This window comes from Ruditapes philippinarum, unplaced genomic scaffold (genome assembly GCF_026571515.1).
Source record: "Ruditapes philippinarum isolate M1 unplaced genomic scaffold, ASM2657151v2 ctg2310_1_1_1_1, whole genome shotgun sequence".
NCBI classification, from domain to species: Eukaryota; Metazoa; Mollusca; class Bivalvia; order Venerida; family Veneridae; genus Ruditapes; species Ruditapes philippinarum.
This window is the reverse complement of record NW_026861144.1, coordinates 223,685-249,473: the sequence shown is the minus strand read 5'-3', so window position 1 is coordinate 249,473 and position 25,789 is coordinate 223,685. Positions and strand designations below refer to the sequence as shown.

Genomic DNA, 25,789 nt, shown 5'->3' with positions numbered 1-25,789 from the left:
CTATGGGCGGACCAGTCGCCTTTCAGGGTATCGAGCTGATGGCGCGCAAATCTGGCCGATGACAAAGACATACACTGAGAGCTTAATACAGTTTTTTTCCGCAATTTCGATTGAATTGTTCGCAATGCTCACGTGAAAACTGAAAAGACAAAACACAATCGAATTCTGAGACTTAAAATATCAAACATTTGGTTCGAAATGCAACAATACAATACTCCATAGAAAAATATAGTCAAAATATTATAAAATAGACAACAATTCTGCATAACAAACCTCTTTGCCACTGTTTAGAACTCAAAAACTCTTCGAAGATCGTTTCCCCCAAAACGTTTAACAATCGTTACAAATGCCGCAGAAAAGTCAAAAGGAGATAATCACGTCGGAATAAAATATGTTTCGCACTAAGCCGATTCGTACCACAACCAACGCGACGGCATCAACAATCTCCTTTATTTAATGTCTTATGTTCGTGATGTTAACCAAGGCGATTAAATGTAACACACAAATAATCTGATCGGAAAGTCAATTATCCGACAGTTCTCAACATGATAGTCTCATATTTGTGAGTTTCAACTGACATTTGTTCAAACTGAAACGGACTATTTTCTCAAATATTATACCATTGAAGATTTAATATACCTTTGTTCTCATACCATGAAATAATGAAAGCGATAAAAGTTAAGGTATAGCAATGTTCTATATTTCACTTAAGATTGAATAAAACCTCTTTGTTGAAAGTTAGAAATAGGCGTTTGAGAAAGAATAAAACGGAGCCTATGTTACGAAATTGTGTTTTCTACAAGCACAGTGTAATTACACACAATCAGAATAATTACTGTCGGTAACGCAAGAAGGATATAAAACAATATAAGTGTATATTCGGCTTTCCCCTCATTTTATCTCGTAAAATGATGACACCATAGGGATTACAATTTGTAGTCAATTTCTATAAATATACAGAACAATTGCAAGTAGACGGAAATTTTATGCAACTGTTGTTTTGCTGCACCTGAGATTGAGACTTAAGAATAATGAAACATCTGATTTCTTCGTTTAGTTGTTACATGAAACCCATTAAAACGTTATCTAAAATAAAACTTATTTAACCATTGTTTCTCATGAAACAGATCACAAAGAATATAGCAAATGAAAAAAATTTCCAACTTGAAATGATAAATTCGAAAATTAAAAAGGTGATCTGCAAAAAGTTTCTTTTTATATAAATGTTTTAACAAATCTTAACACAATAACATTTTTGGCCATATTTATAATGCTAGATGTATAAGAAACCTTCGTTGTGTCCCGATATCATATGAAGTGGTAAAAATATGAAGCGAGCATAACAATATACATATACAAAACATTACGGCTTAACTCACATGCCAAAGATTATCAAAATAATTTTCAAGCAATTATCACATATTTGTTCTCGTATATATTTGTTAATCCACTTGCCCTTTATAAGTTGACTCCTAGTATATTAATCAGCCCATGCAAATGGTTTGAAAATGATCATTAAAGATCGTTCAGCACAACATTATTGTTGTAATTGTTATGTGATTTTTAGTTTTCACTATTTTGCATTTTCTAGTTGGATGGTTCGAATATTCCTAATTAAATAATGTTGAATCGTCCTAAGGGTATGTTACCGGCTTTTTAATTTTGTCGTTTGACGTCTTATCTGTGGTATGCAGGCTCCCCTTTCAAAATTCCATTTTGTTTAGTTCCACCCATTGTGCACACGCTTTTTATTACTTGGGGACCATACACTTCTGTGTCACATTGTTCAAATGGCCCATGATAATCTGCGGATGTTTCTAAATTCCAAATTTTACCATTTCATGTTTAAACGTTGAATTCTGCTTAAACCGGTGCTAGGTGGCGTTGACAGTTGTTTGCACTTGACAGTACCGTCCATAAACAGCCTCAATCAAACCGAGCCTGCAACATTTTCAATTTGGCCGTGTTGGGCTTTCTTTAGGGCTGCTTATTTTCTCTATTTTTCCCGTTTCTTTTTTTTTTAGTGAAATCATAAATATAACTTTGTTCTTTCAATTGCATAACTAAACTACAACAATGACTTGTACTTTGTTTTAAATTTTTACAGCTTAAACTATGAGCAAAACATAATCTCACATTTTGAATAAAAATATTCCTTTATTTAAAATTATAGGAACTGATATCCTAATTGTAATTATTTCATACAAAAGTAACAGTTAAAGTGTAAAAATGTAAAAACATGAAACACATGAACAGTCATTAAATTCATATCTTAACTGAAGCCGGAGACTACAGAAAGTGTTAATGAGAAACTCAATAAGATTACTATTATCATTCTTCTTATACTTACACATTTATTTTCTCATTCTTTTAGTAAGAGACATACAAACAGATTGTGTGCGAAAATTGTCCAAGAATTGTTTGAAGACTAATTGCATGAGATGTTTGACATTCAATGACGTCATTTGGCACTATTCAACACATGGTTCTTACAAAGAAGACATTTAAATTAATGTATTTTGAACAGTTCAACTTCAACTTAAGATCGTTAAGTTGTCTGGCATTTGTTGGAAACAGGTTTATATTAAGTTAACTAGAAAAAAGCACAGAGTTTTCTACTAATTTATTTACGCTTGAAAAGCAACGGTGTTTGTTAAGACGTATATCTTTCAACTACATTTGTGAACACCTTTCTTTGTATTGACCCGTTGCGAGTACAATGTTGTTAATTTAAAATTTAAACGCTTTTCAAAAGTCATACCATTAGTTCAGAGTATTGTAGACAAAACAGTATTCTTAAAAATGATACTGCAATTTCAAGAAGAAATCATTGTTTTACTTCTTCCTTTAAACATTTTATAGCCCAAAAGGCTGAAGATGGTCTAAATAATATAAGCTCTCAACATGTTATGCAAAGGCTCCTTGGTTCTGGTTATTAAAATAACCGGACGAAATTCCGGAATTCCATTGTCGCACATTTGTTGCCAGATTTAATTGGTCTAATGAAAGTTTACTCTAGACAAAAGTTGCTAAAATTTTATTTCAAGACAAAATATTCATTTTGATGAAATTATTGTTAATTACAATAAAAAAACAATAAAAAAACAACAAAAAACAACAACAACAAGAACAAAAACAACAAACAAACTGACTTACGCCGACATCTTTGTACAATAATTAACTAATAAAAGTGTAAATAAAGTGTTATAATACAGCTTAAATTCGTCAAATAGAATTCATCAAATATAATAATAAATACATTTCAATATTATAATATTATTTTGGGAAACCCTTGGATCAGATTGGAAAGTTCCACATTGGTGGAGCTCCGGAAAACATCTTTTTGTATTTGAGAGCAGTCTGCTGAGGAAATCAAGAGATAATGTTACTTTTCAATATTGATGATAATAATGTACTCTTACTTCCGTTGTTATCAACAATGGATGTTGCTACCATTTCAATTTCATTATCTTCTACCTTTACATTGTCACATTTGACATTTAGAACAAAATGATACATACACATTAAAATAGTATCAATGCTTTTATTGTTGAATAAACAATTGTCACTCTTAAAAGCAATAACCGATTAAATGAAATGTCAAATGGCCATAGGGAAAAGCAAACTCTCTAGATACAGTATATATTTCTGTGGAAAAAAACAATAGCCTGTTGAATACCTTTGCGCGCGTAATTCGTAATGTACCGATCGAATGCGACGAGGAAGACAAAAATGTAACGTCTCTAAATCAATTTTGAATTGGTCTAATGGACGCGTAAAATGTCAACGTAAATATAACTACGTGATAGCTACTTTGCAACATATAATTTCTTTCTCTCTCTTGAAAAGTTGTCAAAGGTAAAAAAACTGCACCTTAAACTAATATTTCATTTTAAATAGTTGTAACTAATGAATACATAATGTATCAAATTAAATAAAATGCATACTTTTATTCGTAAATTTGTCTAAAATAGTCGATTATTCAAATTGGATCTATGTAAATAAAACTCCAGAAAAGTTTTCAGTGATAAATGATTGTATGTTTTGGATTCTTTAATTATTTTGTCTACCGCATTGTGTATTTATAATAAAATAAAAAAGTTTAAATTGTCTGCTGTGATCACAAATGATCATGAACAAGAAAGACATCTATCAAAATCGTGAATCTAAATTACAAAATATTATGATGGAAACAAATAGCATATTTCTTACTCTTTTATTCTTAAACATTTAAAAAAATAAAAATGTCAAAATTAAAGTCATTGATAATTTGTAGGTCATTTAATATTGATTGAACAGAATTGTAATAATGTGTATGATTATTTCACAATCGTGAGACAACATATTGATTCAAAAATAAAATAACTAGAATGGTATTACCGATTTGTACATTCGAATGATATATCACAACATGCTTAAGAGAGTGGCAGATGAACCAGTTTCCAACATCTACCATGGTCACTTTAAAAAGACCGGTGTCTGCAACGAATTTCAACTTTTGGTTTTTGCTTTCAGTAATATTAAAGTATCTCTCATTTTCAAAAATATTACGTTTACAAAAAAAAACTATGCAAACGCAAATAGATAAGTTGTTTGTCAAATGGGATTTCTAATTTGTTAAATTGTAAAAATTGTCAGAAATTCAGTCATTGTAATTAATGGATAGATTAAACGACGCGACACAGTACGAACAGGAGTTACAAAATTCATTCGTCACTTTGCCCTACAATATTGTTAATTGTTTGGGTGTATATTGGTTGTTCGATATATGGACAAATTGAGGAGTGGATTAATTTCTAGTTAAGCAGTTAATTTCAGCCGCTTTAGCATGCAGAAAGACCGTTATTCTGACATCATTACTTGAAAATTGCTATTTGTTATATGTCATATTCCTCGAATAGTTTGCTTGGGAAATGTGTTTGATTTACATCTATAAGAAAATTTACTGATGCATATTTTGTTAAAAGTGACAATCTAATAAGACTGGTCATTCGTAAACAATTCCTAAATGAATTAAGTTTTAAACGGTTTTCCTTTTATAAATGTCTTATAAAACTGCAAAGATATCACATAACTAAGATTAATCGTTATGCACTTTTCCTTTAATCGCATTATTCAATGATTTGCTTTCAGCCCACACATTTCGATTTTGTTATCATTGAAATTGATATCAGCCGTCTAATTGTCACGATCTGCTGTAATATAACACATATAAGAAAAGAAAAGTTGATGAAAACACTATAATTTGACATTTAAAAAGATAAAAGCAATTACTGATAATAATCAAATGTCAAAGGGCCATACAAAATGATAAGAATCTAAAGATTATTTATTTTATCTTTTTCTAAAGAAAATAGCAATAATAATTTGATTCTTTTGGAACTTGGGTGTAATTAATTTATAATAATAAAATGAACGTGTTTTGTTTCATGGATGAAGTTTATATTTGGTTAATTTAAATATATTTGAAAAGATAATTATCCAGTGAAATATTGCTGATAAATATTTCTTAATTTGAATTTTACATTTCATTTTTTTTTCAAACTGTAGTACAGAAATATCCAAAAGGGCAAATTTGCGGATTTTCTGCAGTCATAACTTCGCAAAAATTTAGTTAGTCTGCGATATTGAATGTTATAGCATCTAACTATTATAAATGTGACTGGATGAAAAGTAAAAAATATAATTATCGCGACTTGACAGCCATTATTTTTTAAAGACATTCTGATTCCAGTTTTCTTATAATATGCTTCCTGTTATTGATCCTGTAATTATTCAGTCGAGACAAAAGTATATTCAAACATAAAGATTTTGAATGTTCTTAAATTAAGCTGATTTTATATTATTACACTTCACACCGGCACAGTATATGTCATCTTGCGACGTTCCGTGCACAATTAAAGGCACGAGCGGACCTGGTGTAGACATTTCACTTCTGGAATTAATCCTAATTGTTTATAGATATGAAACATTAACAGACATTTGTTTTAGCATTGGCTATTTTTTAAAATTTAACTGTCAAATTTGTCAACTGATGTTTTCAAGCTACAAGTCTAACGATTTATTTCAATAATCTTCATCCGAGCGCAGATATAAAAGGTTTTTACTATTTAATACCCGCTAACCACTGCGTCATTTATCATACAAATATGAATAGTGACGCATGTTTGTTTACATATAGTTAACTAAATATAGTATAACTATAAATATATTTATCAATACTATTAATAAAAATGTTCAAAGAAAACTATATCATTGGATTTACTTTTCACTTTGAAACATTACGAAACAAAAAATAACTTTTCTTTTCTAGATTGAATGTAGTCATATTTTTGTGGCACGATTATGTATCTAATCAAAAAACTATTTTATTTTGTTTAACTTGAAGTGTCGGAAAATTAAAATTCTATGTCGTTTTGAAATTGTCTACGCACAGAAATACCACTTGCCCCTCACCGCTGTGGGTTCGAATCCCGACAGGGACTTTGGATTCTTTCATGTGAGGAAGCTATCCAGCTAGCTTACGGAACGTCGGTGGTTCTACTCAGGTGCCCGTTCGTGCCTGAAATAATGCACGGAATGGCACCTGAGGTCTTCCTCCACCAGTAAAGCTGGAACGTCGCGATATGACCTATACTGTGTCGATGTGACGTAAAACCCAAAACAAACAAACGTACAGAAATTCGAATTTTGAAGTTTTTGTTTTAGATGATCACTATTTGTTCGTTAGGTTATGTTTTTCATGAATATGTTTATAAAATATTTTTTTTTTAAATTTCATTTTCATTGCTATAGTAATAGAATAAAACCAAACCAGAGAGCGTATATTGAATACATCTTGTATGTATGTGCCCGTTCATGTTATACTACCCTTTAATTGAAATGATACACCAAGGGCCGCCAGTAGCATTAGACTTGAATTCTGAACAAATAATCAATTAACTTCAAAAATAAAATTTGGTTAAACAAATTATTAAAACATAATCAGATATTTATGTCAGCCGAGAATTCCCACGTTTATAGCATGATACCGGATATCAATTAATTAAAAATATAAATGACGTGACATAATACGGAACAGAACAGAACAGAACAGAACATATACTTTATTTCTGACTTGGGCTCAACACCCATCATCATAACATACATATACATGTATAATTATTACAATGCATGCGTCAAGAATCAAATCATAACAAATTCAATCAGTTATATTCAAATATTATGACATAGCTAACATATTGATTGAGAATGCCAAAAATAAATTTCTACATTAATAATATCATATTGATATGCTAATCTACCAAATTGTCTCGTCTTTCAAATGCTTTAATACAAAATAATGCTAATTTTCTAATAACCAATTTTCTATCTGCGTTTAACAATTGTATGAATTTATAAACACTAGGATTAACAGTAAAGTATCTTGAAATGTACATACTTCTAAAATCACTATAAATTGGACATATTAATATAAAATGAAATTCGTCCTCTATATCCCCGGACGTACATAATGTGCATTTTCTCTGACTTCTTTCAATACCCCTGTGTCTTCCAGATTCAATATGTAGTTTATGGGAACTTAATCTAATTTTTGCAAGAACTGATCTGTATTTTGCATTTTCTAATAATTTAAGATAAATAGACCTTTCATATTTAACTTTAACATTTGAATACAATTGCAAGGAAGAGCATAACGCCATGTCTGCTCGCCATTGGGTTACATATATATCCCTGAGACGTGATCTGAATACTGGTATAAAAATTTTAATATTAACCGATTCTGGATATAACCATACTTCGGCAAATCCAGCGTTTTGTAACATGTCTCGAACTTTTGATGACCAGTTGACAACATTTGAGTTATTTGATATATCATTTCTTTGAGAACTTATAATAGTTGTTAAAATACAGTTTTGACTCTTATCGCCGTGTAACTTTAACCAATATTTTGCTATCCTAACATATCTTTCAATATACAATGGAAACCTACCTAGTTCAGAATACAATGATAGAGTATTTGTTGACATTTTAACATTTAATAACCATTTACAAAATTTTCTTTGCACACGTTCAATATTTTCTGCTTTATTAAAGCCCCATACTTCACAATTATAATTCAAAATAGATAAAACATACGCATCGAACAAATTGAACATTATTTCTATAGATATATCTAACTCTTTTGTAATGTTAAGTAAAGAGTTCATTGCCCTTAAGCCTTTTCCACTAAGGGTATTTGTTGCTGGTATAAATGAACCGCCACTAGAAAATACAATTCCTAAATAATTGAAGTTTTGAACAATTTCTATATCAATTCCTTCATATGACCATTTGAACTCTCTACTTAATTGACCGCCTTTTCTAAAAACAACAATTTTAGTTTTATCAACATTTACAGTTAAATTCCATTTTTTGCAATACAATTGTAAATTATTTATATTGTTTTGTAGACCTTCTTTGGATTCAGAAAAAAGAACGGCATCATCCGCAAACAACAACAAATACATAGATATCTGGTCTAGTGTAATGCAAGCATTTGGGTCTTCTTGTAAAAACATTTCAATATCATTCAAAAATATAGAGAACATGATCGGCGAGGTGATCTCCCCTTGAAAGAGACCTACATCACAGCTGAAAAAATCTGACAAACTATTTAAATGTCTTACACAAAGTTTAACATCTTCGTACATTGACCGTATAATAGAGAACAGTTTTCCGTCCACCCCGGTCTTTATGAGCTTATACCAAAGGTAATTTCTGTCAATTAAGTCATACGCCTTTTTATAATCCACAAAACAACAAAAGAGCTTATTTTTCGTTCTAAATTGTCTTTCTATTAAAGCATTTAATATAAAAATAGGATCAATAGTACCGTAATTCGGTTTAAAACCGAATTGTGCGTCTGTCAAAGTTTCTGTGTTTTCAGCCCAACGTTTCAATCGTTCATTTATGATAACTGTAAACAATTTAGCAAAACAGCTAATCAATGTTATTCCTCTATAATTATTCGGGTCTGACGAATCACCTTTTTTATATATTGGTATTATTACTCCTGTTGACCAGCTACGAGGAAACACTTTTGTATTTAATATGTGGTTAAACAATAATTCAATTGAACGTGCCGTTACAAATACACTTTCTTTGAAATATTCATATAGGATATTGTCTAATGAACACGCCTTATTACAACCGAGTTTCTTGGTGGCGGATATTATTTCCTCTTTTGTGATTGGTTGATCCAGTTCAGCGAAGGAACTTCCATAGGAGTCTGGGGCTGTATCAAATTGCGACAAAAAGTCATTACATTCCATATTTTCACTAAGCATTGTATTAGAAGACAAGTTTTTGAAATGATCATAAAATTCTTCAACAGTTATATTTTCACCATTTGGATTTGAAGATTTCTTTTTAAATGTTTTCCAAAACTCTCGTGGATTTTTTCTTCTCATATCATTCATTTTTTTACCAACATTTTTATTAAAGCTTCTTTTATGCTTTTTACAAGTGTTTTTGTAATCACGTTTCTTTTCATGCAGGATATTTCTAGTGCTTTCGTTTTTTTTCTAAATTATAGTCATAAATTGCCTGTAAATAACTTTCTCTCTTTAATTTACATTCATCACTAAACCATTTCTTCAGATTTGAGTCATTATGCACAAAATAATTATTTCGTGCAACTGATTTAGTTTCAAAGTACTGTTTGCCTTTATCGTTTAAAAAGTCCGTGAAAGTCTTAGTTAATGTATCGGTACTATCTCCGTTGTTTATTTGCTCTTGTAAAATAGTTTCTATGTTTTGTATATCATGTGAAACGTCATTTATAAATGCATCCCTTTGTGATGGTTTCCATTTATAAGAAATAGTTGGCTCCTTTTTTATCGTACTTGGAATCGAGTTAACTTTGAATGAAAATGACATCGGGGCATGGTTAGAAAATTCATTGAAATCATGCACATAAAAATCGGCTAAATCTTGAAAGTTTAACTGTGACGTCACCAGATAATCGACCACGCTTTCTCCGTTATATGTCATACAGGTAAATTTGCCTATGCCTTTATCTCTATACAATCTACCATTAACTACCCGAAAATTGGTTGATTTACAAAGGTCAAGTAAACGATCGCCAAAGCGATTTGAACCAAAATCACAAGAAGTCCGTGGCAAATATGGGTCAATCGCATAAATATCTGTTTGTCCTATATGTCTATCATATGTTATATAATCACTTTTCTGGCCAATGCGCGAATTAGTGTCTCCAGTAATGAATATTTTTCCTTTATTGCTAAATATATTTATATCATTTTCAATGTGTCTATAAATATCTTCATCGTACCTATCATGAATCGGGGAATGTTCTGGTGCAATGTATACAACTGCTAAATAAATGTCATTTTCTATGTGAAAGAACGATTTATCAAATTTCAACCATACCAGACAATCAATGTCATTTTTAACCATTTTAACACCTTTTCTTATGGAATTTTTTATATATATGATAAGTCCACCGCTGGAGCGCTTAGCACGTCTATGCTGATATCGTCTATAAAAATGAATCGGTTTGTCATATCCATTAAGATCAATAACTGAGCTTTTATTCGTCCAAGACTCACTTAAACATATAACATCATTTTCACTTATAATTCCAATAAATTCGTTTGATGATCGCTTAACTTTAGAAAGTCCCTCAACATTCCATGATAAACACTTGATGACACTCTCTCGTGACTCCTAATCATGTCCACGGTATAGCTGCTTATTAATGTACAATTTATCTACTTTAATATACGCCTCTTTTCCTTCATCACGGGCCTTTTTCATGATTGGTACCAGTTTTCGCCTTGTTTCCATAATCTCCCTAGGAAATTGCTCTGCGACACCAAAGTGCGTACCTGATAAGGTTTTTGCGGAAGCTCTAACTCTTTCTCGGTCCGGAAAATATGCAAATTTAGCAACAATTGGGCGAACTTTGGTGCTTCTGTACACGCCAAGTCTATGAGCTCGATGCAGTTTTATATTTTCTTTGGCGTCCAATATTTTCATCTCCTTTTCAATAAATTTAAGAACTTTCTGCTCGCAGTTTTCATCTTTTTCTTCAGGCAAATTAAAAAACAACAAGTTGTCCCTCATGCTTCGACATTTTATATCTGTAATTTCGTCCCGTAACTCTAACTCCTTTTCCCGAAAGGGAAATATTTTCATACGTCATTTTGTCCTGCAATATTGATAATTGTTTCTTCCATATATGGTTTGTTCCATATATGGTAACATAGGGAAGTGCTTTAGCTCTGGTGTTTGTGTCATTACGTTCAACAGTTTTAGCAGTCAGAAAACTGTGATTTGTAAATTTAAAAGTGTGATTAACATTTGGTCTTTTTTCTAGAACAAGAGGAAAACTGTTTACTTTAAAAAGTACTCAGTTCACATAACAAACATATTTATATTTACTGCTGCAGGTTGATATCTTAAAATGAATGATGCCCATTATGTATGGTATCGATGCTGAGAAGGCTAGGGTTTAAGAAGATTCCTTTTCTAGGTCAAACAAGACTAAACCTAAGGCAGTGTGAAAGCAAATCTAGAGCAGCATTTGCAACCTCTGAATACGTACACGATACATTTATATATAAAGAGTAAATACTAAGAAAAAATTTCACATACGAGTAATATTCTTGGACTACGACATCAATGTTCTTATCTTTTAATTTGAGTTCACGATTTTACAAGAGACAAATATCGGAACATATCATGTATACTCAATGAAACCAAAGATCAATAAATAAATAAAAAAAAAACACAACCAAAATTCTGTTCCGGATAAACTCGGCAATCCATCGGTCGACCGCATCGCTTGTCATCCTCTATTGACTCTTCCGTTTCGGAACATATCGTGCCATCTAAATACTAGCGATATACAACATTTCTTTGTTGTACTAGATGCTTGCATCATATTATACGTCTCCGTTGCTGTCTTTTCAATTCCTACACAAAACTTGATGATTGTCCTGGCTTCAACGTCGCCTATTGACGTCATTTTTCTCTCGATTTGTGTAAGCACCAGTGATGTTAAAACTGTTGTTTTTCAAACAATTGTAATGATTTACGACTAGAATTTTCAGGAAATGACGTTGACGTTGTATTTAACGCTCGTGCGTTTTCGTGACGTTATCCATTGTAACTTAAGAAAATTATTATCAATTAAATATATCGGAACCATTAACTTAAATACGATAAAATCGGAGTGCTCCGGATATGCGTTATGCGGTTCCTATAGAAACAAGATTCGAGCGATATTTGTCTATTCTTGATAATGAGCGTTATACTACATATTGAGCACATACTTAAATTACATTTTGTGAAATATGGATAAAAACGCACCATTAAGGAAAAAAAATACAGCAAAAGTCCTTAAACTTCCCGAACACCCCTCGTAGAGGAAAAAAAAACTCATAAAGAAAACCTAACACGGTAAATGTGTAAATATTACAGGCTCGGTTTGATTGAGCCTGTTCATGGACGGTACTGGAAAATGCAAGTTACGGTCCACGCCCGCAAGCACCGGTTTGAATAGAATTAACCTTCATGCTAACCTTATTCTTCAAAACCTCAGATCAACTTTCAAAGTCCATTTTATTTACTTCCGCCCATTGTTTTCTCGTTTAGGGCACACTTGGGGACCAATGTGTTACATTGAACGTTCCATGTTCACCGCCGTATGAACACATCTGCGGATATTTTTAAATTTAAAATTTCACCCTTTCCGTGTTTAATTCTGCTTAAGCCGGTGCTAGGGTCACTTGAACGGAAACTTGCACTTTACAGTACCGTCAATGAACAGGCTTAAACCGAGTCTCCAACATTTTCAATTTTGCCGTGTTAGGCTTTCTTTGGGAATTCTGTTTTTCTTTATTCTACATTAAACATGATCTGGTAAAAAATTGAATTTTGGAACATGCGCGTGTACAATGGGCGAAACTCAATAAAATGGAATGTTGAAAGGGATCGGAGGTTATGAAGCCTGCATATCACAGATAAGCTTTGAAAAGACAAAATAAAAAACAGGCAACATATCCTAAGGCCGCTATTTAATTAATACGCGATCCGTGAACTGCGTCCGAGGCATGTCCGTGAGTATTATTTCATGACGCGTAAATGGATCCGTTGTTGTAAAGCAAACAGAGAACAATTATATGTATAATATGATTTACTTTACTCATTATAACAAAAACATCTTGTACCATCAAAGAATTAAGGGAGAAAGAAAAAGGAACAAACATTTCTATAACTTGGGGACTATACGCCACTTTTAATGGAATGACACTATATATGCGTTAACCAATTAATGTTTAATGAGACTATCAAGATATTGCAATACTATTGAGCAATGTGAAAGTATTTTTAATCACAAGTTTAATGATTTTGCTTAACCCACACATTTCAATATTATTAACACTAAAGTTTGTATCAGCCTCCACATTGTCACGTTTGACCTTCAGAACCACATCAATAAAGCGATAACATAATCTCAAGGTTTTAAGAGTTAAACACTTAATTGATGAAAGATAAAAATTAATGTGTAATATAATGAAGAACTAAAGCGCTCTGTCTAACCAGAATCTCTCTCTATGTATATTATATACTATAGAAAATACCAATTACACTTTTAATGATTCCGTTAGATTTGTCTGATTAAATTGAATACATTTTATCTTTAGTTGTTATTTTTGTGTATCAGGTTTCTATTTAGCGTTGTTGATGTCTTCTCAAGAGGATCAGCTGCAGTTATTACTGCGCATAAATTTGTTAGAAAGTCTGCAACATTGACATTTACAACATATGAATCTTCACTGGGGGATGTTCACAAGTATAAAAAATTTAAACGCTTCAAAGTGGGTGTCTACTAAGACTTCTATACAGAAATGTAAAAAATATGATAAACAAGATAAACAAGGAAAGGCGGCGTTCATTGAACGTCGACGATAATGCTCAAGGTGATAAATAATTATATCATTGAATGGCATGTTATTCACAAAACTTGATATCAAAGTTGTTAATGTGGTGACTCATTATATGTATGCATGTGGGAAATACTCCTGAATGAGAATAAAATGTAGATAGTCAATGTTCATCGAGAGATGAGTGAACAACGATGTGAGGATTGGAATGTAATTTCTCTATGTGACTTTTTATGTCGCGTTCAATATACCACATTAACATTGTTGCCATGGGTATTACATCAGCAAATTTGCTTGATAATATAATATTTGCCCTTTTATGTTGACAGTTTAAAGGAATTAAAGTTAATTCAAAAGATTTAAGTTAATGATAAAAGATCCTGAATTATGTTTTATAAGGTTCAGTTAGTTTAATGACAACGTGCATTAGACCCTTCGTGGAAGAGTTCTTAATTGAAATTTAAGCTTAGTTTTGTTTTATAACTACGAATGAATGACACTTAAATTTACTCAAGGGGATGATAAATAAATATCTAAAACACTGTAAAAAAATACATTTTTTAATACGTATTTTGAGAATAACATGCAGTGGAGACTCTCTAATCTGGACCCCTACCGAACTCTGAGAAAGGTTCTGCTTGAAAAGAATTTTAGAAAAGCTTTACGCACCTTAAGGAGAACAACGCAATTCACAATGAGGCCTTACAATTTTATCGATATATTTATTGGCACATATATTCTACTTAGAAGATGCAATGTCTTTAATACTTAAAGATATACTATGCTCATCTTTTGGTAAAATAGTTTTATCATAGAAATGTATTGCAATCCATGAAATTCTTACAGAATATGTTTAATTTGAATAAAATAATAATTAAACTATGTATGGGAAGCTGCATTCCCTATTACGGGTCAAGTAAAGTTGGTATTTTCTTAAAAAAAAACTGCCAGTTTTTTAATGACTCTATTTAATTATATAGTGACCACATATAGTGTGTAGAGTTCAAAACATATCATATCTACCTTAAATGAAGTCGAAACATGTTTATTTTATATATACAAAGAGACTGTGTAGCAATTATTAATATTTTTAAAAATCAAATTTGAGCATAGTATATCTTTAAGTTCTAAAGTAATTTGAAAATTATTATGAGAATAATTGCTTTAGAATGTTTGACATTTCATTTTGTGACGTCAAATGACACAATTGAATAAGTACTTCTTATAAATAGGAACATTCAATCGAATTGGAAGACTGTACAGTGTTATTTGTTTTATCTAATTATGTTACCTTGTCTGAAGAAAAGAAATGTTATAACGTATTTAGATTAGAAATAACCCTTTGTTTTTTTTTTATGGTCAAATACTAGTATAAGGCAGTTTCGCATTTACCTCATATTTATAGTTATTTCAAATACTTATCAGAAATAGATTATTTGTTTTTTATCAATCAAGTAAATACCTATGTCATGTAAGATATAATTTTGATTAATGAATATCTTTATTTGTTTTAGAAATTCTGTTTTAATATAGTTATTGATTTATGAATTGGATAATTGGATATAATTTGGCTATAAACATAACTCATATCACAACACTTAAACACTAATATATTTTTGAAAATAAAGAAGATATTTTTCAGAACGATGGTTCTTATTAAATTAAATAAATACGTGGTTGTATGTAAATGTCTAAGTCATTATTTGTTGTTATATCTACTATTTACATATGCACAAGCGCCAAATCCCATCATTGTGTGATACGTCCAGGGAAATTAAAAGCTGTTTAACTTGATAAAATTCGAATCACTGTCGGCTTTAATTACACAAACAGATAACGTTTTTGAATTTAGCAGCTCAAACATTAGGGTAAATGGTCATGAGATATTAATAAAATAAGAACGACAAAACTGATGAAGATACAGATGATATCTTATAATCAAGGAACAATTACTTGAACATGTATCTTTATCCCAAACGCAAAATGTGCTAGGGGGCATTAACGGTGGTTTGCACTTGACAGTACCGTCCATGACCAGGCTCAATCAAACCGAGCCTGCAACATTTTTAATTTTGCCGTTTCGGGCTTTCTTAACTAATTCTTATTTATACATATTACATATTTCATAAAAAGTAGTATACTTAAAGATCCTGTATGTTTTGTGATTGTTATTGTTACTGTGTGTATACCACACTTGCAAAAAATTATATATGTATATAATTATGCAAATAAAACAATTTTCAAACATCGAAGAATATGTAAAATGTTTACTGCAAATATTTGTGCTTAATATATTTAATCAATAAATTACATGCATTCATTTCTAATTGGAAAATTTCACTTTGAATTTATAGAAAATACATTTCTAATTACCTCCCTTTATTTACATGAAATGTTTAATAGGGAAATATCTTTAAAAATAATGCTTATTGGAACTTACAATATTGACAAATCTTAATTTGAGCATCATATTTATGAAATAAAACCATGAAAAAATTGTGTTACAGGATCTTTAACAAAAATTATATACAAAGTGAAACAATCAAAACCATCACAACTAAAAATAAATGAATTACAAAAATAATTTAATAACGTGAACGCACAAAATAGTATATGTCGGATAGAATTAAAAACTTGATTCTATTATACCTAATCAAGAAAATGAGAAATAAGGCTTGACGTAGATTTGCAAAAAGCAGATCAATGTGATTAGTGCCTGCATAATAACAATTTTTAAAATGTTGACAAAAATGACATTGATGAGTTGGTCGATAATGCATTAATGCACTATTTGCTTATTGCTGGCTTATTTGCAAGGACCAGGAAATTACTGATGATAGCAATGCGACGATAAGATCCTTGCAAACAGTAAATTCTATTAGAACTTATTAGAGTAATGCATTTTACAGCGAATTTGCCTGACAAATCTGCATTTCAGTTGAATATACTCCCACGTTGTTAAATTGTTAATTTTAGTTTATCATGCATATTGCTAACAATCAACAAATAATGACTTGCAAGTTTTCATTGGAATTTCAATTGATAATAGATTTACTAAAATTTGCAAATTCAGTCAGTTCTAATAAAATTAAGCGACTATTTACTGTTCACATATCATGTATATCAGTTAATGTTGTACAGTGATTTATTTACAATATTATCATTGTGGTCTTGGGACTTGCTTGACTATCAATATATGTCAGTCTCAAATATTACTAGTAAGTCCTATATTTAAAAAAGCACTGAAGAGAGAAAAGCAACATGTATGCACTTTTTTGTTTGTATCTTAATCACTTTATAAAATCAATGTATTTCTTTGTCCTTCAAATCTAATTTATAACTTCTTTGCACTTCAGTCTTTGTAAATGTAGTTAAAGCGAAGTCAAAGTTAATGGAGTTCTTGCTGTGTGGATCTAGTTTCATCATTTTTAATTTATGCTTAGTGCCAATGGTCAGTCTATTTCTAAAGGTAGTAGTTATGCTGTTTCGTAAAGAAAACCCATGCTCGCACCCAGAAGGGTAGATATTTGATGTTAAAGCTAGTTTGGTGAGAATGGTGAGATTAGGGAATTCTAGATATTTGACTATCAGATCCCACAGTTATTGCATTGAATCCCATGATTACTGTTCTGCAATTAAAACTACTTTATTTAAGTTGCAATTCTTGCATGGTTTCTCAAAGTCGATTAGAGGTTGAAAGGTTTAAGTCAGTTTCTCGGGTTGAAGTTTGTGGTGTCGATAGAATTAAGACAAAGCTTTGATTTCTGTGCAGCCATATTTTTCAAGCTGTTTTTGGGACCTGGGACGAAAATAATAAAGGCCTTTGCGCAACACACTAAAATTAATTAAGAAACCATCACAAACAAATCTAACAAAAATACATTTAACATTAAAGCAAAAATTAATTACAATTATAAGTATATTATATAGTATATTTCAGAAATAAAAATAAATATGGCAAAATATTGTAATTATACTGAAATATTAATGGATCAACCAGATTTTCGATTTCAATATTAAGATAATAAATAAGAAGCTTATTTATTTACTTTTTAATGTTATGTATGATATATTTTGTAATGCTTAAAAACCTATAAAAATATCAGAAATCTTGTGGGTCATTTCTGATAATGTTAACAAATGTGATGTAAAATAGTGTTTGTATGTTGTTACGGATAAATTTGAGGTCAAATGTTACCATTAATTGTTCTTGTCATCACTGATGCTCCATGGGAACCGAGGCTCATAGATTTATGCTTGAACCCCTTGTTTCTTTTAAGTTCTTCCAAATTAGGTATGGTAATTCCTTTTCCAGTCGCATCTTTGCATTCATTATTTGTTAAATTCTGTTACTTGGTTGTTGCATATCATTGGAAATTATTTCATTGTAAATAACCAGCCTTTAATGGTTAGTACAGTTGCCATTTCTCTCTCTCCGAAAGCAGTTTCAACGGTGCGAGAAGAGTTTAGTAAGGCTATATACGCCAATCTATATAGAGATGTGTAATTGATATTTGACATTTTCAATACATTTAAATCAATTTAGGTCACTGTGACTATGATCAGATCCTCCTGAAGAAATTCTTACAATTACTTGAACTACAAGACAAAAATACTAAGTAATTTTCCCCAATATTTAATCTATTTCCTTTTTTTGGACGATGATCGGAAGACTTTTTGTCAGAATTTATATCTCATTCTATGACATTACAATAATTGTCACCGACAGTGTCGTTAGATACGGGATAAGAAGACTTTTATTGAACTGATTTCTCTGAAGTCTCAAAAATAGATGTTTGATTAAATCTTAAAAAAACGTTTATTTCGTTTTTTTTGTAGGTTTCTTTTATTAAAAAAAATATTTTTGGACTATTTTACATGACTGAAAGAACGCGCGGTATTTACTTTCGCACACATGCGATTTTAATAATAATTCGCCAAGTGATTTAAATTATTGGCTTTAAACAAGTTAAAAAACGGAAATCTTTTGTCTTGAATAAATTATTACACGAATCTTTAAATATAGTTTATAATTCCGAAACAAAAGCATGATAAAAATAATAAACTATGATTATTGGTAATTTTGAATTAGACTTCCTTTCATTTTTTACCAGGAACTCCATATTTGTATCTCATTATAATTGATATTTCAATAAATCTATTTAACCTCTTTAAATATAATACCTTGGGTTAAAGTTCCGGCTGAAGAATCCAGAAATATTTAAATTGAAAGCTACTGCTGACATTAATTTGATATGAGTTAATTATTTTGTATGCTGAACATTTGAAACAATGTATTGAAACTGTATACATTTTAACTTCGAAATATTGGTATAAAGTTAGATATATCAAATATATTAGAATACTGCATTTAACGCCCAATGACTCATGAAAAATACCAAACAGTATTATTATCTAGACCACCCATCTTATAATATATAGATCATGCTTATATATCAAAGATGATGATAAAGATATGAAAAATGTATGTGTAATTTAGATATTGCCATTAAAAATTAAAAAGGAAACGAAAGAAGAAAGTAAAGTAAAGAAACAGTAAAGTGAAGAAACAATTGCAGAAAAGTGAAATGGTCATTATAATAAATAATGATATAAAAGAAAAAAAAAAAAAAAAAAAAAAAAAACAAAAAAAAAAACAAAACAAAAAAAACAAACATTGAAATTGATGCATCTTTAGAACATATAATTTACTATTAATTTGACAAAGACATTAAGCTTATATGTTTCATCAACTTTTAAAATGCTATTAATGGTATTTTATTTACAAGATGATAAATAGTAAAGACAAAATAAAGTGTTTAAACATGAAACAACACATTTGTTTCTTCTATTAAGTGCTTAAGGCCAATTTATGAAAATTGCAATGACAATTTTTGAACAAAAAGACATGCAGCTTGATAATACTCGAACAAAAACTGTTTTTCTTATGTCTGAGAAAAGTTAAATGTATTCTTGTTTTTACGAAGTGTTTTACTTGTACGTATTTTTTCGTTTAACTACATTTGTTGATTTTTTTAACAGCAATAATTGCTTTTCAGTTTGTCTTGCCGGATATTTGGTTTGAAATGTGAATGATGTGTTTGCCGTTGACCTCTGTCTGTTTGATATGAATAGAATGAAAATTGTTCAATATAATTTTAACTTTACACTTTAAACACAGTTAAGAAGCATTAAATTTTCGTCAAAACAGATGCGACCAAAACATAAATTGTCATTTTGCAGTAAAGGCATGTATTTGTTTTGTCACCTGAGGCCTTTATTTAATAAAGCTATTCAGACTCTAATCTGCAAGTACTATCTTGATGTTTTTATTGGCAATAGGAAATTTCATAACACAAACAGGAACTGTGTTTGTCCATGAAATACATTTCTAAATATATTGTATAAAATCACTCTTTTGGTGATAAGTCAAATTGTTGAAAGTATACCATTGATGTGTACCAAATCACGAGTCATGGCTTATTTTTATATTTAAAAATCAATATTTTTATATACTAAAATTTGTTATTCAAACTGCGATATAAAGCCGTGACATGTGGCTAAATTGTCTTATTTCTAATAAATACTGATAAATATATAATAAAAGGTTGCAGAAGCATTACAAGTTATTGATCATATTTCATATATATGTACGGACATTACAATAAGAACGCAAATTAAAACTTACAATTTGTAATCAGATATTGTCAATATATGTTCCGCATTCCATTCCTGTGTTAGTTACTATATACATGTATATTGACGAATGTGAGCGTCCATTTATTGCCACATTGATATGATGTTATAGATATAATGTCATTTTGGCTGTCTTGCTGTTGGTAATTATTATTTACATAAAGAACGACTAGATGAGCGCGAGTGCCAAAATACTTAATTTTATAAATTCACATTCTTTAGAGAATTTGGCGGACGATTGATGAACGTAAAAGATAATAGTATCGTTGCCTAATTACAGTGACCTGTTGAAGTGAACTATTATCATAAAATTGCAAAGCTTCTGTATTATAGTAAATGTCTATTTATTTTACACACATTTGATGTACAATCTAATTAAGTTAAGATTTACTTATAGTTTTGATTCTAGATATAGATCTCCTAAAATATCTATAAAGCATGAATTAATTTTATTACCCTTTATCTTTGATTCTTGATTTTCAAACGTCAATAACAAACTTGCATTTATATTGTCTGCGGAAAATACCAATAATTATACTGTTTGCTTTTAACATTTGTTTTATTATATATTTATAGAGAACCTTAATGCATCTTCCTTTGAATTTAATCTTAAAATAATGTTGCCTCAGCCCACATATTTCAATTTTATAATCAAATCGACTTTTATCAGCCTCCTCACTGTCACGATTGACTTTTAGATCCACACGACTGCACTGTTAATATCAAAAGTCTCAATATTTTACCCATTGTACTTTAAAGGCGATAAATTCCATAATGGGATATCATAAACTTACTTAAAAATCACAATCTGCTCACGAAATTAATAGTTATGAATTACACTTCAGAAACAAGGGCAAATAAACACTAATAGAATGCTGTGAGAATAATTGCTGTGAGAAGGCAAAACACTTATATTTTTCTCCATTTACTGGATAGGATTGATTAAGTTGGATATATTACAGATGTCGTCAATATTTGAAATAATATGTCTTGGAATAAAGTATACAGTTGTGTAAAAAACATGGATGAAATAATTGTTTTCCAGCACAAATTTACACATTTCAAGTTAAATGAAAAATAAATGCAAATTCTGATTTGATCCTTTTATTTTTCTGTTTTCTGAAAACACATAGTTCTTACTTGAATTATTCAAATGTGTTGATGGAAGAAATAGTAGAAATTGGCAATAACTATTCAAATTAAAACAGATTAATGTAGACAAGTTCATTTATTAAACTAAATTATTCTGTTGACAATTATATTGACGAATCTTACATCATATACATTGTGGGGCGTCCGTGGCCGAGTGGTTAAGATCGTTGACTTCAAACCACTTGCCCCTCACCACTGTGGGTTCGAATCCTGACAGGGACTTTGGATTCTTTTATGTGAGGAAGCTATCCAGCTAGCTTACGGAACGTCGGTGGTTCTACTCAGGTGCCCGTTCGTGCCTGAAATAATGCACGGAAGGGCACCTGAGGTCTTCCTCCACCGGTAATTAGCTGGAACATCGCCATATAACCTATGCTGTGTCGGTGTGACGCAAAAACTAATCAAACAAACGATATACATTGTAGTGATCATTAAGAGAGATGTGAACATACATAGATACAAAAGTTTAATAGATTATAACATTTTATCACAAGGTCATTATTGTCCATTATTTGTTATATTATTATTTTATCTGTCGGAGACATTTGTCTCCTTTATCAACATTAATAACCGTGCGTGGTATTTAAATAAAAGAATTTTAAGCCTTTATAAGGAAAATATTAGACATAATGTCTACTATTTATATTTATATTAAAATAATTAGTTATCAGGGATTAATGTTTATAAATGTTTGGTTCTCGCAAATGCAGTTGACTCATGGTATCTCGAAATTCAGGGGATCTGGTTTAAAACGTATAATACAAATTTAAACTAAATATTTTCTTTATTTCTAAGAAACATGAAAATATGTACCAATGAATTAGAAAGTGTAAGGGTTCACTGTGATTGGAAATGATATTTTAGCAAATAAGACATTATGCTGTTCATTGTGCCAATAGACTATCAAACGGAAAAAAGATATTTACCAGCCTTCTTATCAAAATGAAAAAAATGTTATGTCTTGCACCATACGAATAAACTTTTTATGTACTTTACATTTATCATCAACAATGTCAAATAATATCTTATTCATCTGGGTTTTGTTATTTAAGCATCATATTGTATAGTTCTGATTTTAACCACATGGCTGTACATTTTCAGACAATAGGTAAGATAAAAGTTTTATATTGTTGTATTTTAATAGTAAGGTTATTGGTTGCATCTCAAGAGTATTGTCTTAAGTAATAAATGCGCATAAATGTGATAGGTTGTCAGCCATATTGACATTTTACAGCATCTGAATCTTATGATTATAACCGTGACTGTGTATAAAGAAAAATAAAAAAGACTGGAAAGATTGTCTGCTGCACAGGCATTTATGGCAACAAAGGGCGACGATAATACCTCATTTTGAAATGCTTTCAGCTATTTATCGACATCAAATATTCGGCATTGAAAGGGAAAAAGTTTATCTACAACGTTCTTTTGACCTAATACAATGATTTTTCTCACATTTGTAAACGCTGAAACTCGTTATTTGTTTAGGTCTGCGAAAATTATTTAAGAACAAAATTAATTATTTTGTTTCGGTCGAGGGAAGTGAAAGGTGATATGAGGATAGGAATTCAACATTGATTTAGTGGAAAACATTTTCAATGCGATGTTACTTTAAGGTTTCATCGACATTTGTGAATACATTTTTGTATTGCAAGTTTATAATATTTTTATCTGAGAGTCTGAAATTACTGATTGACTTAAATTCTTTAATATATGCGTTAACTTATTAATGTGTAAAGCGACTATCAAGTTATCGCATGTCTATTGAGCAATGTAAATCAAGTTTAATGATAACTTACACATTTCAATTTTATTATCACTGAAGTTTGTATCAGCCTTCACATTGACACGTTTAACCTTTAGAACCACATGAAAAAAGCGATAAAATAATCTCATGGGCTTTAGAGTTGAACAAACTCTTATAAAAATCAGGAAACAAAGTGATCCCTCGTTAGCATTAATTACAACAAAATTACATGAAAATTTCAGACTCGGTTTGATTGGGTCTGTACATGAGGGATAATGAATAAATGCAACATCCCTCACGCACCCTAGCACCGGCTTGAGCAGTACTCAGTTCTCAACACTTAATAGTGCTGCCATCAATGACCCCAAAGGACCAGAAAAATAGAACTTTACTGAAGTGAATGGGTCAACTTTTTACGGCTGTACAAATACTTAAATTTAATGATGAAAGGTAAAAAATAAATGTTAAATATAATGAAGGACTAAATGACTCCGTCTGGCCAGAATCTCAATCTATATATTATATCTTTCTATAGAAAATACCAGTAAGACTTTTGGTTTCCGTTAGATCCGTCTGAGTAAACTGTAATTATGATATATGTTAACAAATGAAGGGCAATTCCTTTGAAGACACCTTATCGTTAAGTTGTTATTTTTGTGCATCAGGTTTTTATTAAGCGTTATTGATGTCTTCTCAAGAGAATTAACTGCAGTTATTACTGCGCATAAATTTGTTAGGAAGTCTGCAACATTGACATTTACAACATATGAATCTTCACTTGGTGTACACAAGTGTAAAAATGTAAATGCATCGAAGTGGGTGTCTACTAAGACTACTATACAGAAATGTAAGTCATTAAACGTCGACGATAATGCTTAAGGTGATAACCATGATAATATTTTTCATAACATGTATTTTGCAGTATATCTAAGCTTTCAAAACTCTTTGTTAAGTTAAATAATTGACACTGAGAAATAATTATAACATTGAATTGCATCGTTAAAACGTTTTTACAATGTTTAAGCTATCTACAAAACCTTGATATCAAAGTTGTTAACCCCCCCCCCCCCTTCCCCCGGTCTCCTGCCCCCTTCCCCTTTTTGGGCCTATTATTTTTTTCTTTGAATTCTTAATCAGTTACAAATTATTTATCATTTAATGATTAACTGTCCGTGCTCTGTCTTTGCCCTGTCCTGTTTTTGTTTGGGGTCCGCCTGGGCTCCTTGCCATTGGTTCTTGTTGCTGGGTCATGTGGGGGTTGCGTTCATTGAACGCCGCCTTTCCTTGTTGATCTTGTTTATCATATTTTGTTAATGCGGTGACTCATTATATGTATGCATGTGGGAAATACTCCTGAATGAGAACGAAATTAACATGTTCAATGTTTTTATCATTGTCTGGAAAAAGGAAATGTTATGAGGTATATAAATTAGGAATGACCTTTTGTTTCTTTCTATGGTCAAATAAATGTATAAGGCACATTTGCATTTACCTCATATTAAGGTAATTTCAAATACTTGATTGATTAACGAATATCTTTATTTGTTTAAGAAATTCCGTTTTAAGTTATTGATTAATGAATGTTTGGATTTATTTTGGCCGTTAAGATAAGTCATATCACAACACTTAAACAATTATATTTTTGAAAACAACGTTGTTGTATGTAAATGTCTAAGTCATTATATTTGTTGTTATATCTACTTTTTAAATCGACACAAGCGCCAAATTTCATCTCATCTCATTAAAAGAAAAAAAAACGAGAGATGACGCTGACATTTCTTTTAAACGAGAATATATATCAACACGTGCTAAAACCATCATTTATATTAACAATAAGCAATATGAATTTAATGGCTCAAACATAAGGGTAAATGGTCTTGAGATATTAATCAAATAAGAACGACAAATACTGATAAAGATACACTCAAGGAACAATTTCTTGAACATGTATCTTTATCTGAAGTGCACAATGTGCTAGGGGGTGTAGACGGTAGTTTGCACTTGAAGAGGACTGAGATCAAACCGAGCCTGCAACATTTTCAATTTTGCCGTTTTGGGCTTTCTTTAGAGATACTTATTATCTCTATTTCATTAATTTAAAATATATTACATATTTTATAAAAAGTAGTATACTTAACAAAAATTATATACAAAAGTGAAACAATTAGAACCAATTATTAACAATTAATTAACAATTAGTTAAAATAAACATCTTTTATTAAAAAATGAATAAAAAATTTTT

At 30.6% G+C, this 25,789-nt stretch overlaps 1 protein-coding gene across 1 annotated transcript; it reads right to left on the bottom strand.

The window, feature by feature from the left end:
* Positions 1-10,731: 10,731 nt before the first annotated feature.
* On the bottom strand, positions 10,732-11,202 carry LOC132714684 (uncharacterized). Its single transcript, XM_060697593.1, has one exon. The coding sequence runs from the start codon at positions 11,200-11,202 to the stop codon at positions 10,732-10,734; it is 471 nt and encodes a 156-aa protein (XP_060553576.1).
* Positions 11,203-25,789: the final 14,587 nt, after the last annotated feature.

Coding starts and splice junctions, on each gene's coding strand:
- LOC132714684 (XM_060697593.1), bottom strand. CDS start 11,202: ATGAAAATATTTCCCTTTCGGGAAAAGGAGTTAGAGTTACGGGACGAA.